The 18,373-nt window shown below is 49.2% G+C and overlaps 1 protein-coding gene across 1 annotated transcript in view; it reads right to left on the reverse strand.

Moving 5' to 3' along the window:
* Positions 1-889: 889 nt before the first annotated feature.
* ST6GALNAC1 (ST6 (alpha-N-acetyl-neuraminyl-2,3-beta-galactosyl-1,3)-N-acetylgalactosaminide alpha-2,6-sialyltransferase 1) overlaps positions 890-18,373 on the reverse strand; it is an 18,530-nt gene continuing 1,046 nt past the window's right edge. Inside the window, exons 2-10 of the mRNA XM_010856512.1 lie at positions 17,639-17,840; positions 4,224-4,923; positions 3,146-3,314; positions 2,583-2,754; positions 2,232-2,370; positions 1,867-1,970; positions 1,597-1,686; positions 1,411-1,510; positions 890-1,148 (exon numbers count right to left, since the gene is read on the reverse strand). Coding sequence (XP_010854814.1) covers positions 957-1,148; positions 1,411-1,510; positions 1,597-1,686; positions 1,867-1,970; positions 2,232-2,370; positions 2,583-2,754; positions 3,146-3,314; positions 4,224-4,923; positions 17,639-17,840 — 1,868 coding nt within the window. The 3' untranslated portion in view covers positions 890-956. The remainder of the gene's footprint in view (positions 1,149-1,410; positions 1,511-1,596; positions 1,687-1,866; positions 1,971-2,231; positions 2,371-2,582; positions 2,755-3,145; positions 3,315-4,223; positions 4,924-17,638; positions 17,841-18,373) is intronic.

The following is an 18,373-nucleotide window of genomic DNA, read 5'->3' on the forward strand; positions in this document are numbered from 1 at the left end:
ATGATTTTTCTTTTTTTTAGGGATAAAATTGTGATTCTTATACAAATACAAAATGAACACATATCAGAGATATTTATTTAACTCATTAATTAGTGAAGGAACTGGTAAAAACTGGTTCAAAAAAGAGCCCAAAGTCTGGACACATACATCGGCAGTCTGGAATACTAAAATTAATTTGATAATAGGAACAAGACTGATCACTATACCCATTTTTCATTCAGACAGAAATCATTTTTATTACTATCAGTTTTCTACAACCCAGAGAGTTGTCAAGTAGCTCAAAGATAAGGAAAGTTTGCAGACCTTCTGTTAGAATCAGATAACCCCTGGAAGGGTCCACCAGATAGTCTAGAGTGAAATACAATCATGCCTTCAAGATTTCACAGCTGCTAAGTGGAAGATTTGTAATTCAATCCCAAATCTACATATCTCCATAAGTTCAGACTCCTCCTTCTATGCCAACTCGCTTTGAACAGTGAAAATGTGAAAGTGTTAGTCACTAAGTCATATCCAGCTATTTGCAACCCCATGGACTGTAGCCCGCCAGGCTCCTCTGTCCATGGGATTCTCCAGGCAAGAATACTGGAGTGGGTTGCCATGCCCTTTTCCAGGCGTTCATCCTGACCGAGGGATTGAATCCAGGTCTCCTGCATTGCAGGCAGATTCTTTAACGTCTGAGCCACCAGGGAAGTCCCCTTGGTCTCAAAAATTGAGTCCCCACTTCCACGGAACAGACTCTGCAGAAATTTTTCCAAGGTCTCCGAAACCTCAGTCCATCATTTGCCATCTTGAGGGTGTCCCCTCCTCTGCACTAGTTCGGTAGACCTCTACCCCCGAAGTCTGGAGGGGCTCAGAGCCTGGTGCAGGCGCTGGGAAGATGGCAGACGAGTCTCTGGTCTCCCACTGTGCTCTGAGCCTTAGAATAGCTGAAGGGACTTCGGTAGCCCAGGCTCCCTTCAGATGGTCGGTTTGGAAGTTATAGGACGTTGGTACAGCCGGATAATACCTTCATCATGTAGCCGCTTCCAGAGCGTCCTCTCCAACTTGAAGTCATGGTTGGTGTAAAAGATCGTTCGTTTCCAGGACTTATCGTAGTAGTGGTCAGAGAAGCGTTCGTGGCCCTCAGTGATGAACCCGTAGGCACTCACCTACAGGCAGGCAGAGGAGAAATAAGGCCTGCGAGTGTGTCTCTTGGGCTTCTTCTCTGTGTGTGTTGGGGGCAGGGGCCCTGTGTCCTGGTTCTATCCCTGGGGGTCTGGGTGCAGGACCCCTGGAAGCATGCTTGCACACAGGCATGTGTCCACCCCTCCAACACCCCCCGCCCCCCAGCCATCATCCTTTGCTGAACAGGCCCAGGGCTACCCCAGAGCTGTTTCTCCACATCCGCAGGCTCCAGAAGCAGGGCCTCACCTGGTCACAGAGCTGGAGGGCAGTGAGCAGCAGAAGGGCCCCCGTGGTGGGCCGGTATATTCTCCAGTGGGCAGTGTTCAGAGTCTTAGACCTCAGGAATCTGTGAGAGAGCCCAGCCCCCCAGCTGTCAAGAGGCTCGCCAGGATGAGAGGGACTCGGCCCCTTCCACGGGCTTCCTGCTCTCACCTGTTCTTCATGTATCGGAGCAGGTCTGGGTGCAGCAACAGGTATCTGTCCAGTTGCAAGGCTTCCTGGAAGGCCTCCTGGGGTCTGCGCCTGTGGGCAGGAATGGGTCCTTCATTCTCTTACCTCTCTGGGGGAGGGCCAAAGCGGGATCGTGGGCGTGATTGGTCCCCCATCTCCAGGTGAGAGCTCAGACTGTCCCCACCTGTCCAGCCCTTCACGGCTGCCCCCTCCACAGCTTGTCTGTGGGTGAGGGGAGGGGGCGGTGGGTACCTGAACCAGGAAAGGTTCCTTGATGTCAAGGTCCGATTCAGAAGCAGTGCTTCCAGCCACTCATAGTCCCGGGTGCCTTCCAGGAAGTGCAGGTAGCGGACGTCCTGAGGACCAAGGACAGTGTGTGGTCCAGGAGTCCTGCCTTCAGTGGGGTGGCCTGACTTTGACTCCAGACCACCTGCTTGCTCTCCTCCAGTCTGGCATGGCTGCCCTCCCCGCCCTTGCCCCTCACATGCCCGGAGACTGTACCGACAACAGGCTCTAGACTCAGAATGCTCCCGGTCTCCCTGTCCGTCTCCCTGTCTCACCTGCATCCTCCCGTATCCAAAGTCTGTGGGTGGCCAGACCCGCTCCTCTTTGCTCACCTGCCCCAGAGGCGCGTGCGGGAAACCCCGACTGCCCAGTATAAGGAGTGACTGGGTCAGAGAGAAGGCGGTAAAGCCGTAGAAGGAGGTCCGAGTACCCACATCGTGTTCATAGCCTTTAATGATGGCTCCACTCAGCCTAGCCCGAAAGACAAAATCGGAGCACATGAGGGCTTCTGGATGATGCATGGAGATGGTCGGGGAAGGAAGAAGGGATGGGGGGGTGGCACTAGCCAGCCCAGGACCCTCCTCCACAGCTTCTAGATCCAGGCAGGGAGCACCCTCTGAGATCTCCCGGAAGAGCCCTGCTCTGCAGGAGAAGGGTGGGGGTTGGGGCAGGTGCAGGCTCACCGGAACACGTAGTCGTGGCTGTCTATCTCTGGGCCCACGTGGGAGTTGTTCAGGATGCCCCCGTTGCCCACCACGGCACAGCTGATGCACTGGGAGCTCCCGGCGGGGAGGCTGGCCAGGAGCAGCTGCTGCTGGGGCACCGGGGGGAAGCGTGCCACGACCTTCTGCACCACTGAAATGTGGGGGGCCGGGGGGATTCCACTCTAGACTCAGAATGCTCCCGGTCTCCCTGTCCGTCTCCCTGTCTCACCTGCATCCTCTAGAGTCTAGAGCCCAGCCAGGGCCAGGGGGCCGCCCGGCCGGCCTTTCTCCCAGGGCTGGCTGCCCGCAGGGGAGAGGTGGGCCGGAAGCAAAAAAGCATGGCCCTCTGGGACTTTCCTTATGGTCCAGTGGTTAAGACTCTGCGCTCCCAATGCAGGGGCTGAGGATTCAGTCCCTGGTCAGGGAACTAAGACTATATGCCGCACAGCATGGCCAAAAAATATTTTAAAAATATTTTTTAAAGAAGCATGGCCCTCTGCTGTGGCCTAGCGCACACCCAGGCCCCTTGGACGAGGACTCACAGGAGAAATTGAGCTCCATGAAGCCGAAGGGCGGAGCGAAGTGCTCCAGGCGGTCCCACTCGCTCTGGTTGAAGTGTCCGGAGTCCAGAAAGAGGGTGAGGTTGGGCAGAAAGAGAGTCCGGAGCCAGGGTGACTTGGAGGCTTTGATCTTCACCGAGTCAGGGCAGGTCTGCAAGCCAGAGGATGGGTCAGGCCGGGAGAGGGGCCAGGGAAGCCGTGGGGCAGGGGATGGGGTGCTGGGACTTGGGGGAGGTGGGTGTGGGAGCAGAAACCAGACCTCAAAGCTGGAAAGCCCCCACCTCCGCTACATCTTCCATCCTACCCCCAGAGCCTTCTGGGCCCCCTGGTCATTGATCACCCAGGCCCACCATGGGCAGGATGTATGCTATGGGTCTCATGTACTGTGCGTGGTTGTAGTTATGCGTGCAAACGTCCGGTCTCCCCTCCCGTGGCTGGGGGCCCAGGCTGCTTTCATTAGGGCTGGAAAAGAGGGAGGGTCTTGGAATTATCTCTGTGGGGAGGACAGGGCTGGGCACCAGGTTGGGGCGTTCTTGTCCCTTGGTTCCTGCCCAGTCCTGCCTCTCCCCCTGCTGAGGTCACACTCTTTCACACTTTCTGAGGAGCCTCTGGGACTCCTGGGGACCAGGGCGGGCCCTTGGATCACACCCTCACCTGGATGAGCTGTGTGGGAAAGGGGCTGGGTAGGGGAGAGCAGCGGAGAAGGCAATGGCACCCCACTCCAGTACTCTTGCCTGGAAAATCCTATGGATGGAGGAGCCTGGTAGGCTGCAGTCCATGGGGTCGCTAAGAGTCGGATATGACTGAGCGACTTCACTTTCACTTTTCACTTTCATGCATTGGAGGAGGAAATGGCACCCCACTCCAGTGTTCTTGCCTGGAGAATCCCAGGGACAGGGGAGCCTGGTGGGCTGCCGTCTATGGGGTCGCACAGAGTCGGACACAACTGAAGTGACTTAGCAGCAGCAGCAGCAGGGGGGGAAAGCAGAGCTTAGGAGCAGAGCCTGGGAGGGAAGGGAGGGGGCCAGCCTCAGGGCTCCGGAGAAGAGGAAAAACTCACCGTCTGCAGGCCGCCGACCTCCAGACTGTATTCGTCCTCAAAATCCCACTGGGGCTCAGACTTGAAGTTGGTGGCCTTCAGCTTCTGGCTTCTCTGGGTGGCAGGGCTCTGGAGAGGGGCCGAGGACCGGGTGGGCTGGGCTCTGTCCTGGGAGGGGGCGGCTGCTGGGCTGGCTCCTCTGGCTCTCTTCCCCTCCTGTCCCCCTCCCCTGGGGGTCTGCGCCCCGGCCCGGTGTTTTGGAAGGAGGGTCTTAGCTGCAGTTGCCGGGCTGTCCCGCAGCTTTGTGGGCACCGCTCCGGGGCCTGTGGGCCTTGCCTTCCGGTCCCCAGATCCTTTGGTCATCCTTGGGTTCTGACTGTTCAGTGATGGCGCCTTGGTCCTGCTGGAGGCCACCCCCCCACCTCCAGCCATCGGGGGCAGCGCGTCCGCCCGGGCGTCCTTGCTCGCCTGCGTCTGCGGTGCTGCCTTTCCGATGGGGGTAGGCACTCTGCCCGGCTCCTCGGCACGGGCCTTGCTGGTCTGCACTCTTCTGCGCTGGTCCGCCGTGAGGGTTGTGGCCTTGGGGTGTGTGTCCCGAGTGCGGGTCCCCTGTACTGACTCCACATGGGTGGTCGCCCTCCTTCTCGGGGTGGGTGCCTGAGATGTAGCATTTTGCAGTAACTCCGGGGACCTTTCCTTAATGTTCTGTTGATGCTCATTCCTAGAGAAAGAGATGACTTTGGATGAAGGCTAAGGTTGTAGAGACTTGAGGAGTGTAACTAGCATTCATTTTTGTGTCTCAAGTGGACTTCAAACCAGTCTTCAGGAGAGGTGAGGGGAGGGGCTGTGCTGGCTGCTTCCCAACTCCAAGCGGCCCCTGCCAGCACTGGATCTGGACACTTACTTCTGACCGGTGCGTGCGTGCTAAGTCCCTTCAGTCATATCCAACTCTTCACGATCCTATGGACTGCAGCCCACTAGGCTCCTTTGTCCATAGGATTCTCCAGGCAAGAATACTGGAGTGGGTTGCCATGCCCTCCTCCAGGAGATCTTCCCCACTCAGGGATCGAACCCACGTCTCTTACATCTCCTGCATTGGCAAGGGGGTTCTTTACCACTAATGCCGCCTGGGAAACCACTTTGGACTGGTAAAGAAACCTAAGTGGCGGTACCGAGGCTGGGGAGCTGGAACTGGAGGCCAAGGGCAGAGCTGACCCACTCATGTCTCCATGCTGCACCCCCAGCTTCCTGGGCTCACTCCTTGCGGCTCCAGCATCCTCTGTGTTCCCAACTGTGAGTCTAAGAATGAGTTTGTGTGAACCTAGTCCTGCCACCTAATATCTTGTGACTCAGTGGACCTTAAAAAACAGCATAGGTAACAAAGGTATCTTTGTCCACAAGGACATGGGAAAGATGCATGCCTGTTAAGCTTGATTTTGACAGATCCGCCTTAAAGATATGCTTCTTATCCTATCATCAGTCCAACACTGCTTAAAAGCAAACTGTTGAGAATTCCCTGAAGGCCCAGTGGTTAGGACTTGGCACTTTCACTGCCGCAGCCCGAGTCCAGTCCCTGGTTGGGGACCTAAGAACCCACAGACTGTGAGACATGTGTTAGAGATGACGGACGAAAGGCATGCTTCCCACGTGGAAGCTAGGAGGACTTCCTGGAGGAGCTCCCCTCTGAAGAGGATTAGGAGTGGGGGGAGGAAATTTCAGTCCCAGAAGCGTGAAAAGTTGTGGTGTTGGGAGACTTCCCTGGTAGTCCAGTGGCAAAGACTCCACTCTCCCAGTGCAGGGGGCCCGGGTTCCATCCCTGGTCAGGGAACTAGATCCCACACGCTGCAACTGAGAGCTGGCGCAGCAAAAATAAATAAATACATAATTAAAAAAAAAGGAAACTTGGGGTGGGGGTCTTCCCTGGGGGCTCAGTGGTAAGGAACCCACCTGCCAGTGCAGGAGACACGGGGTTCAATCCCTGGTCCAGGAAGATCACACAGGCCTCGGAGCAACTAAGCCCGTGCACCGAAACTATAGAGCCTGGGAAACCGAAACTGCTGAAGTCTGGGAGCCCTAGAGCCCACGCTGCGCGAGAGAAGCCATCGCAACGAGAAGCCCGCACACTGCAGCAAACAGGTCCCGGCCTCCGCAACTACAGAGAAGCTTGCGCAGCAACGAAGATCCCACACAGCCAAAAATAAATAAGTAAAAGTATATATACACACATATAAAAGAGTGGGGATCGGGGCTTGTCCGGCAGGAGATGCTCCCAAACAGGCAGGCAGGACCAGATCGTTATTTGCAGTGTATGAGGAATTTAGACTTGAATCCTTTGTCTGTCCCAGCTGGTGCTAGTGGTAAAGAAGCTGCCTGCCAATGCAGTAGACATGAGACATGATGTGTTTACACTTTTGAGAAAGTGGCAGCAATGACCCAGGTAGTGACTAAATTATGTGATTAAACTTCAACTCCCAACGATTATGCACATATATGATTGCCTGGGATATGCGGGTTTATATTGCGATTTTCTAAAGGTCATGGACGGAATTTACTGAGTGCTCAAGTTGCTTCCATCCACATGCCGAGAGCCCTGCATCCGTCTTGTCCAGACCCTGGGTGCTCCTGAACTTGTACTCTGTTCGCTAGGCTGCGCTGGGGCGGGTGTAGAGGGGAGCATTGATTCTATTAAATGACTCGCGTTCAGAGGAATAGGCGAACCGATTCACTCAAGCAAAAAGCCATTTGATACTATAATTCTGATCTACTTTGGAGGTAAATATACACAAATTTGCTCTTAAAAAAATAAACAGAGACTTCCCAGGTTGTTAACTATTTCCCAGTAGTTAAGATTTCACAGTTTCAATGAAGGAGATGTGGGCTCAATTCTTGGTCAGGGAACTAAGATCCCACAGCCAAAAAAAGCAAAACATATATATATATAATAAAAATATAAGTATATTAAATTATTTATATATATATATATATATATTTCCTGTAACACTATGTGGAAAAACCCAAATGAACTTTTTGGTCAACTAAAAATTTATACATATATATATGAGAGCTATGATTTTTCCGGTAGTCATGTACAGATGTGAGAGCTGGACCATAAAGAAGGCTGAGTGCCAAAGAGTTGATGCTTTCAAACTGTGGAGCTGGAGAAGACTCTTGAGAGTCCCTTAGACTGCAAGGAGATCAAACCAGTCCATCCCGAAGGAAATCAACCCTGAATATTCATCGGAAGGACTGATGCTGAAGTTGAAGCTCCAATCCTTTGGCCACCTGATGTGAAGAGCCAGCTCATTGGAAACGACCCTGATGCTGGGAAAGATTGAAGGCAAAAGGAGAAGTGGGTGGCAGAGAATGAGATGGTTAGATAGCATCACCGACTCGTGGACATGAATTTAAGAAAACTCCTGGGAGATAGTGGCAGACAGAGGAGCCTGGCATGCTGTAGTCCACGAGGTCACAGAGAGTCGAACATGACTTAGTGACTGAACAACAAACAACAACAATAAACATGAACTAAGTATATCTCCAGCAGGGATCACATAGCTCTATTCCACAAATGAAGTGAAACAACAGCACATCACCTGGGGAGGACCTGGGAGCAAAGAAGTGGCAAAGGTTACAGATCAAGAGCCACAGATACAGAATGACCTGTGTAGCCCAGCGCCCAAAAGCTCCCAGTTGAGAACCAGGGGTGTTTTAAAAAAAGTCCTTTTTTTTTTTTTTTTTTTTAAATTTTGCCTGCCCGGCTTCTGCATTGCAGCCTGTGGGCTTTCTCTAGTTCTGACACCAGGGCTTCTCTTGTTATGGTGCGCAGGCTCTAGAGAGCACAGGTTCAGTAATTGTGGTAGGTAGGCTTAGTTACTCTGTGGCATGTGGGATCTTGGTTCCCTGAACAGGGATCGAACCTGCATTCCCTAAACTAGAAGGCAGATTCTTAACCAATGGACCACCAGGGAAGTCCCTAAAGCCAAGTCCATTTTTTAAAGCACCTGTATCTTGTACCTAGATCTTCCTCTCTGGGAAAAAAATCACACTTGAGAATAAAGTTTGTTTCACAGATTATCCCAAGTTCAGTTGATATTTTTATTCTAGCATTTTAAAATACTGACCTTAGGGTTAAAAATAACATTCTTCTCCTCCCCTGCCCTCTCCCCAGAGCCTTCTACAGGGAGAGGGGAGAGAGGCAAGGCTTATAGGAATAGAGAGCGTGGGCAGCCTGCCCCAACCCTGCCTTCTGCTCCGCCTTGTGGCTGGGAGAGCTCCCTGGAATCTGCAGAACCCAACAACCTTGGCAGTATTCAGTAACTTGATCAGGGTTTTATAATTTCTCCTTCCTGGTGACACAGGGAGCTCTGAAAGCAAGTTGAGCCAGTCTCCTGCAAGGTGACATGAAGGGTAGCCATCTGGTGTGTGGTGGTTGTCACCTCCCCGTGACTTAACCTCTTAGGCTCCACTGGACATGTTTTTGGGTTGAACTTGAGAGAACACTGACTTCTGGCACTTGGAAAATGGGCAATGGAGCCCAGGTGGGTGGAAAGTAGCCTGAATTCTAGCCCAGCCCCGCCTCTAACTAGCCAGCTGTGTAATCTCAGGCAAGTCACAGGACCCTGTGAGCCTCTGTTTTCTTATCCATTGTGAGAATCTTAAAACCTGCCTTATAAAATGGTTGTAAGGATGTAAAAGCCAGTATAGAAATGGTGTTTTGAACAATGTGTGTGTACTTAGTTGCCAAGTGGTGTTCAACTCTTGTGACCTCATGGACTGTAGTCTGCTAGGCTTCTCTGTCCATGGGATTCTCCAGGCAAGAATGCTGGATTGGGTTGTCATTTCCTCCTCCAGGGGATTTTGCTGACCTGGGATCAAACCCACGTCTCCTGCATTGGCAGGCAGATTCTTCACCTGCTGAGCCACTGGAGAAGACCATTTCCAACAATGCTGTTATACAAATACAGGCATGTCAAATTGGGTCAGGTGCTGACCCTGTGGCGACAGTTAGAGATGCCCACAGCCCCTGTTTGGGTTCATGCGTCCGGAGATGAAAATCTAAAGGGGTGACAGGCTTCAAGGCCATGGGTAAATAATATTTCCTTGATGGCCCTTAACCACTTAACTGAGAAATCAAGAAATAGTAGGTGGGCATGTTATAAATAGAGCAGTAGATTACCAAAAAAAAAAAAAAATCAAAGGGGGTTGAAGTAATCACCTTGGAAATCAGAATCCTGGAGCAGGGAGAAGACATGGGGACAGTTATATTATTGTATTTATTGGTTATTTCATTTATTTTTTGGCCATTCCCCATAGCATGAGGAATCTTAGTTCCCTGATCAGGGGTTGAACCCATACTTCCTGCAGAGGAAGTGGGGGCCCAGGGAAGTCCTGGGGATGACTGTGTTTTGATATAAGCTTCCTTATTTCACTGAAACATTTGCATGTTACTCAGTAAAACTATAAAGAGAAAACTTAGAATCAAATGAGACATCCTATTGAGAATTTGAAAACACAATGCAGTATTTATTAAGCAGTAATTATAGGCCAGGCTTTTGGAGTTATCTGTTAGGAATGAGAGATAAAAAAAGCTATAGTCGTTGCTCTTAAGAGGCTCACGAACCAACAGGGGGAACAGACATGAGTGTAAGTTGATGCAATAACGTGTTATTATGTGGAAGACAGTGGGCACACAGCTTAGGGCATGTTCTGTTTGAGGGGGACACTTCAATCCACAGTGATACCTAAACTTTTGCTCCTCTTTCTTCGCAAGTTTTCTGAATTATTTTTCAATTTACTAAAGCAATGCGTGCTCTTTACTGAAAAAGCAGAAAATGAATTTCAGCACAAAAGGATGTGAACTTGTGATTATACTTTCTCAAAGAACCTACTGTTGACCCCCGAGGGCATGAACATCCAGATCCCTTTTCTTTGCCTATTATACTCACAAATGTAGCTGTATAATATCCTGGAATGTTATTTGGTTGTTTTCCTCCCTGTGTTTTCTCCCTTTCCCATTGGTGCCTGCCTCCCACCCACCACCAGCAGCTAATGGTCAGCTCCACGTTCATTGTCCCCATGGACACATGTGCAGACAAGAGCTGGAAAATAAAGAATACCCTGCAAGACCTTCTGGCTTTTCCCCTCCAAATACCTAAGCCCTCAAATGGGGAGAAGATTTGGGGAAATAGGTAAATATCTTGGAGAGGGACCTTTCTAGTTCCTATGCCATCATCCCCTCCCTAGAAATATTTACTCTGGGAGGAGGATTGAAAGGAGGCGGGAGAGAAGGGAGGGCTCTAAGGACCCAAGACTAGAGGGCTCCTACTTCCTGGTAGCGTTACAAGGGTCTCTTAAGACCCCTGAAAGGAACTGACTGCATGTAGAAACTGGGAAGATAGAAACCACATCACAGAACATTCACAGGTGACACAGAAGAGCCAAGAGGTAGTGATGATGGATATCTTGCAGCAAGCTGATGGCTAAGAATCAGCTGCCCTCTCCTGGGCCTTGGCACCATATCAGACATCCCAGAGCCCTTGATGCCCTCCTGGGGATGGGATAGAGGAGTAAGAATGGCTGAGGTTAAGTTTTTCTGATTCTAGCTAGGGGTCCAGAATCAGAAACCAGAAGGTTATAGAAAACACAGTTTGGTTCTTACACCAAAGCAAAATATAACACCAAACAGAAACCAGGGGACTTCTCTGGTGGTCTAGTAGCTAAGACTCTGCATTCCCAGTGCAGGGGGCCCAAGGTCGACACCTGGTCAGAGAACTAGATCTCCCATGCCACGACTAAGACCCAGCACAGCCAACTAAATATATAAAATTCAAAACAATAACCAAATCAACGAAACAGAATCCATAGGTCTGATTCCCAGCTCACTCTTCATGATCATCTCTGAAGCCAAAACAAGGCATAGCATCTTCTAGGATACATTTATTCCAGAGTAGGGAAGCCAAGCAGACAGAGACCTGGTCTTTACATATCAGAGAGCAAGTTGGAGATTGGCACCGAAACTTTCGTCAGGTTGGTGCGCTTGTGTTTGTCTTAGAATGATATGAGAGGTGGACCAATAACCTAGGTTCGAAATCATAGAATTGTCTTAAAACCCTTATCACCACTGCCCCCACCATCATATCTGTCACCAAATCCAGCTGATTGAACTTCTTCTCAGTCTTTTATTTTGGGTCCTGCTGTCATCATAACCTCCTCGCCCCAGGCCCCAAGGACTCTATCTTAAACCACTGCATTGGCCCTCTAACCTGTCTCCTTAAAACTTTCTGTGCCCCAGGGAGTTCCCTGGCAGCTCAGTGGTTAGGACTCATCACTTTCACTGCCCGGACCAGGATTCAGTCTGGATCAGGGAACTAAGATCCTGGAAGCCATGCGGCACCGCCTAAAAACGAACAAACAAATAAAAACCTCACTGTGCCTGGCCGTCTACCCAGCCTACACTCTATTGACAGAGTAACCTGTGTAAAGCATACATTTAATCAAGCTACTCCCTCACTCTAAAATTTCTTTAAAAAGAAAACAGAAAATGTATTAATAATTTTCTGCTGCACCGGGTCTTAGTTTCAACGTGTGGGATCTTCAATCTTAGTTGTGGTATGTGGGATCTAGTTCCTGGACCAGGGAGGGAACCCAGGACCCCTGCATTGGGAGCCTGGAATCGGAACCACTGGACCACCAGGGAAGTCCTAAAATTCTTAATAGCTACAGAACAAAGTTATTTAAGGTCACATTCATTCTTTCATTAGTAAGCGCTGACACTGTGATACATATGTACATTGTCTGGGACCTGCTCAAATTATTGGAGAAATGGAGATGAATAAGACAGTTCTTACCCACAAGAAATTCATAGTCTGGCAGAAAAAGACACATTTAGGGTTTATGACATCAGGATGGATGTGATGGAGAGACGTGGAGGGTGGTGCAATGCTGGGACACTGGGGCCAGCCTGTCTGGGTTTGAACATCAGTGACAAGGGTGTCCTTGGACAAGTGATCTAATCTCTCTCATCTATAAAGGAGTTGATGATGCTAACAGTATCTACTCTCTGGCTTGACACGTGATTAGTAATCATAACTCCGAGACCACTGCCTGGTACACAGTGAACACCTTATCAGTGCTTATTAAATGACCCATCTGTCAGTCTCCCGTTCCTGAAATCATCCTTTGCTCCTTTCTGCGCCATTGCCTACGCTACTTCCTCCTTGCTTACGGTGTTCCTGCTTGCTGAAATGTCACCCGCTGTCAGGCACCTTGCAGGCGCTCCCGTCTCCACCATGCTCTCCTTGGCCTCCCCCCCATCTGCCTGGTTTAGATGACACTTCTCTGTGTGCTCTGGTAGCATCTGTCTCACTTGACTGTACTGGGGACATTATCACTACTAATAATATCACCTGAGTTCTTTTGCTTTGTGTATGTCTCTCTCCTCCCTTGGACTTAAAAAAAAATCCATTTATTTCTTTATTTTTGGCTGCACTGGGTCTTCATTGCTACACCCAGGCTTTCTGTAGTCGTGGTGAGAGAGGTTATCCTCTAGTTACGATGTGTAGGCTTCTCATTGCCGTGGCTTCTCTTGTTGCAGAGCATGGGCTCTAGGCACACGGGCTTGGTACTTGTGGTGCATGGACTTAGCTGCCCCACAGCATGTGGGATCTTCCTGGACCAGGGATCAAACTCGTGTCCCCTGCACTGCCAGGCAGATTCTTAAGCACTGGACCATCAGGGAAGTCCTCTCTTGGACTTTAAACCTCTTAAGAGTCAACACATAGGAGGTAGTGGAGAAGCCCAGGATTTGGAGCTCAAATCCTCAAAATTCAAATATCCGTTTTGCTACTTCCGGTTCCTTGGAATTCCCCTTAACGTTTTTGAGCCTCGTAATCTCCATTTTTTTGTGAAAGAATAAAAATACTAATCTTGAACTGCAATTGTAAAGATCAGAAATAACATGTGGAGGGACTTTCCCGGTGTTCCAGGGTGGCTAAGACTTCGAGCTCCTAATGCAAGAGGCTTAGGTTTGATCCCTGCTCAGGGAACTAGATCCTGAATGGTATGACAAAGACCCAGTGAAGCCAAATAAATAAAATAAAAAACAAATAAATGTTTTTTAAAAAGAAGAAGAAGAAGAAGGAAAAACACATGGAAAGGCCCCTGGAGCACAGATTAAGATCTGAAAATCTTCTCCGACTCTCAAATGGCCATGGCAAGCCACAAAGTATAAACATCAATATGATCAGTTCAGTTCAGTTCAGTCGCTCAGTCATGTCTGACTCTTTGCGACCCCATGGCCTGCAGCACGCCAGGCCTCCCTGTCCATCACCAACTCCCCGAGCTCACTCAAACTCATGTCCATCGAGTCAGTGACGCCATCCAACCATCTCATCCTCTGTCGTCCCCTTCCTCTCCTGCCTTCAATCTTTCCCAGCATCAGGGTCTATTCCAATGAGTCAGTTCTTTGCATCAGGTGGCCAAAGGAGTTTCAGCTTCAGCATCAGCATTCAGCCATGCGATAATGACCTTCATAAACCATGGGGATCTACAGGTGTGTTCTGAACTGTGCATCTCCCTTCCCTGTCTGATTTTGCTCCCTCTGCCCGGGCAGCTCTGCAAGGAAGGGAGGGCATGATCAGTCAAACTGCAAAACTGCCCATCACTTTTGCCTCTCCCTCTCTCTCCCTCCTCTCCTTCAGAATATCTCCTGATTTCCCCCTTCTTGCTGTTCCACTGTCTCTTAGTCCAGATCCTTCTCACCTTGAGTTTTAATGGCTAAAGGTGGCCCCAGCCCCTCCCTTCACACCAGAATAATCTGCCTGAGGAATCATCCAACTCCCTTGGGCGCCACTGCTGGTCAACCCAAGGTGGCAACTCCCTCCTTCTAAACCGTCCTGTTCACTCTGGCCAACTCACTGTCTTAAAATAGTGCTGTCACGAGGCGAGGCCGCCTCCCTGGCTGAAAGCCTTTTGCAGCAGCGCTGGGTCCCATCTTCCTAAATGCCCTTTCTCTGCTCCCCAGAGGAAGCCTTCACGTCCCTGAGGTGGATTCGCTCTCGGGTCAGCAGAGAGGACACTAATTTAGGACTTAGGCTGGTGCCCTTTTTCATCCTTTGCTCACCACACGTCTTTCCCCAGGCACTCACGCAAGCCCTCTCTGTCTCCTAGATGCCATCTTCTCTCTGAACCTTTCGACAGACACAAAATCTTCTCCTCCGGGGGCCACTATTGTTATGGCACCCACTGTCTCTGCTCTCTTGGGATGTAAGAATATAAACAGTTTGGCGAGACATCTCAGTATGTGGCCTGTTTCCTGTCCCTTAAAATCGTGGGCAGATTCAATACCTTTACAGTCACTTTCAAAGTCAGGACCATCGAAAATGCGTGTGCATCAAATAAGAGAGCGTCAAAAGGCACGAAACAAGAACTGACAAAACTGAAGGGAGAAACGCTATTGTTTGGTCGCTAAGTCGTGTCCAGCCCCTTGCTATCTCTTAAATGGTCCTCTGTCCATGGGATTCCGGAGGCCAGAATACTGGATTGTTGCCATTTCCATCTCCAGGGGATCTTCCCGACCTAGGGATTGAACCCGCACCTCCCGCTTGGCAGGCAGATTCTTTACCACTGAGCCACCAGGGAAACCCAAAAGGAGACATAGAAAAATTCAAAACTGTTTTGGAAATAACTCAATAACTTTTCTTCTAAAACTAAACACAGGGACTTCCCTGGTGGTCCAGGTGGTCCATGCTCTCAGTGCAGGGGGCCTGGGTTTGATCCCTGGTCAGGGAACTAGATCTCATATGCCACAATTAAAAAGACCCCTCGAGCTGCAAGTAAGACCTCGTGCAGCCAAATAAATAAAAGTATAAATAAATAAAGTTAAACATATACTTTCCTTATAACGCAGCAATCCCACCTCTAGATATTGACCCAAGAGAAATAAAACTATGTACACAAAAAAAGGTTTGCACAACAATGTTCACAGAAGGTTTACTCATGATTCATAATAGGCAGAACTGGAAACTACCCAAACGTCCATCAAAAAGAGAATGAGTAAATAATGTGTGGCATATTCATACAATGAAATGCTTTATAAACTTTAGAGGATCCTCAGATTCACCAGTAGCCCTAGAAATGCAAATTAAAAAGAGAAACATGCTTTTACTTATCAGATGATTAAACTTGAAAACCATTCACAAGATCCAGTGTTGCCTCAGAGGTTGGAGAGAGAGTAACTTTCACACCTGTTTGTGTAGGCTTTTCCGAGGATGACTTGATGGTGTCCATTGACTTTTTTTAAAGATTTTTTTTTAATGTACATCATTCTCAAGTGTTTATTGAATTTATTATGATATTGTTTCTGTTTTTTATATTTTTGGGTTCTTTGGCTGCAAGGCATGTGGGATCCTAGCTCCCTGAGCAGGGATTGAACCTGCACCCCCCAACATGGGAAGGCAAAATCTCAACCACTGGACCACCAGGGAAGCCCTTCCACTGACATTTAATGTGAACATATTCATTATGTTGGCAATTCCACCTCTAGAAATCTACCTACGGAAATACATAAGTGCCCAAAGGTTTGTGAAAAATGAGTGGCAACCCAAGTGCCCATAGATGGGGTTGGCTGAGCTATATCCATTCCATAGAAGCTATGCAGCCATGGAAAGGAAGGGCATAGACCTGTATGTGCCAACATGGAAGGAGGTCCGTGATATAGTTGAGTGAAAAAGTCAACCAATGTGTATAGTGTGATAGTGTGATACCTATCTGTCTGTCTGTCCGTCCACCCATCCATCCACCTGTCTATTTATCCACCTACCTATCACCTACCTTTGTTGTGTATTGTTGTTTAGTCGCTAAGTCGTACCTAACTCTTGGAGACCCGATGGACTGTAGCCTGTCAAGTTCCTCTGTCCATGGGATTTCCCAGGCAAGAATACTGGAGTGGGTTGCCGTTTCCTTCTCTCCTTCAACCCAGGAGTTGAACCCATGTCTCCTGCATTGGCAGGTGAATTCTTTACTGCTGAGTATCACCTACCTATCTACCAACTTATCCATCTGTTGTAAGGGTTTGTCTAACACAAGTTAAAAAGCACAGATTATGGAACCAAAACGTCTGGGTTTGGTTGCTGGCCCTGCAGCCACCAGCAGAATGAACTTGGATCATTCGTCTAAACTGCTGTGCCTCAGAATACTCACGTAAGCATTAGTAAGTTAACACGCATGAAGCATCTAGAATTGTGCCTGGCATATACTGAGCATTGTAGAAGCGTTAGCTACAATAACATGGTAATTGTTTCTACACCAAAGTGTCAAGGGTGTTTACCCATGGAGACTGGGGAGGGATGGGGTATCAGAGGGAGACCTTTGTTCTTGCTTTGCCTTGGTGTATCTTTTAAAACTTCATGAGGGTATGTTTTATTTTCAAATTCTAAGAGTAGTGAGACAAAATCACTCAAAATACACTGAACCTGGAAAGGTAGGGGTCTGTCCCTGCAGGGGATGTGTTTATCAGAAAAATGGCCTAGAGTGTCCTTTTGAAGGATTCACTTGGGACCCAGGATTTCAGCTGCCCCCCTAAGTGAGCAACGTCTCATTTTACTGACAAACATCTCAGAGACTGCGCGATTTAGAAATTAATGGGAGACTTCCCTGGTGGTCCAATGGCTAAAACTCCAAGCTCCCAATGTAGGGGGCCCAGGTTTGATCCCTGGTCAGGGAACAGTAAAGAATCTAACTGAAGTGCAGGAGACCCAGGTTTGATCCCTGGGTTGGGAAGATACGCTGCAGAAGGAAATCGCAACCTACTCCATATCCTTGCCTGGAGAATTCCATGGACAGAGGAGCCAGGTGGGCTATAGTCCATGAGGTCACAAAGAGTTGGAGATGACTGAGCGACTAACACTTCCACTTTCAGGCAACTAGATCCCACATGCCTCAACTAAATACCTCATGTGCTGCAACTAAGACTCGGTGCGGCCAAACAAATGAACATTTTATTTTTTTAAGAAAGAAATATATATATATATATATATAAAGAAATTAATGGAATTCATGGGATAGATCATTTGCTTTAGTATACAGAGAATGGCGTATAATGAACCCCAAAGCTGAGGTTATTACTCACAGACCTAGAGGGGAAAATAATCTAGTTTTCCACCTATGCCTTCTGGAGACCAGACCAATATTTGTCCCACTCCTGCCTCTACCTCCTCTGTGTATAAGCCCCATGGCCCCCATTTTCCTGTTATACCACCTCCATGTCCCCCCAGGTCTCCCCTTCAGGCTTCATAGCCCATGATTCCTGACAACCTTTGTGATCCCTGACAACACCTGTCACCGCAGAGGTGTCTCAGATATTCCCCATTCTCTCCGGGTTATCATTTTCCAGTTTCTTCTAATAAGCCACAGGGAACTTGGAAAGGGCAGACTCTTACCTGCTAGGCTTTGTGTTAGGTTCCTTAATAAAGGAGGGCAGGGTGAAGAGGAAGAAGATGAGCACAGCCAAAAGCAAAAGCCCCCGGACAGTTTGGTCCAGACGACAGAGTCTCCTTGGACAAGGTCTCATGTTGCTGGGTCCGGCCTTGCAGGGAATTTCTGCATGTCCTGGGGCTCTGATGTAGACAGCAAACAGTTTAACTGCTCAGATCTCCTGGTCAGGGTGTGCACCCTTTTGTCTTAAAAACGAGCCACTCTGGTGAACGCAGAATCTTTCGGAGTGTGCCAGGGAAGGGAGCCGCCTTCTTTGCCTTATGAAGGCTCTAGAGGCTGGCGTGGCTTGAAGGAAGAGAAACTCCTTCTGTGCAAACAAGTTCACCTTCTTTTCCTGCTGTCTCTGAAGCCAATTTCTGAATGTGGAACTTTAATGAGAAACACACACACGTTACATGGAACCTCACTGTCATCAGGTCGCAAACCCTGGGGGACCCTGGACAAGTACCTGGGCTGGAAGGGCCTTGCACAGCCTCCATCTTCAACGTGAGTTTTACAAGAAAAACACAGGGTATGCATTTAGGTTTGACACCCCCTAGCCATCTTCCTCTGAGAGACTGTGCAGCCTTGGATGGGAGCTCTCAGAACATCTTGTTTCCCGAGTTATTTTGAAGGGTGACTCTCAGTCTTGGGTGCCCGTTAGAATCACCTGGGAAGCTTTAAAACATCCTGATGCTCAG

This window comes from Bison bison, unplaced genomic scaffold (genome assembly GCF_000754665.1).
Source record: "Bison bison bison isolate TAMUID 2011002044 unplaced genomic scaffold, Bison_UMD1.0 scf7180017864371, whole genome shotgun sequence".
Taxonomy (NCBI): Eukaryota; Metazoa; Chordata; class Mammalia; order Artiodactyla; family Bovidae; genus Bison; species Bison bison.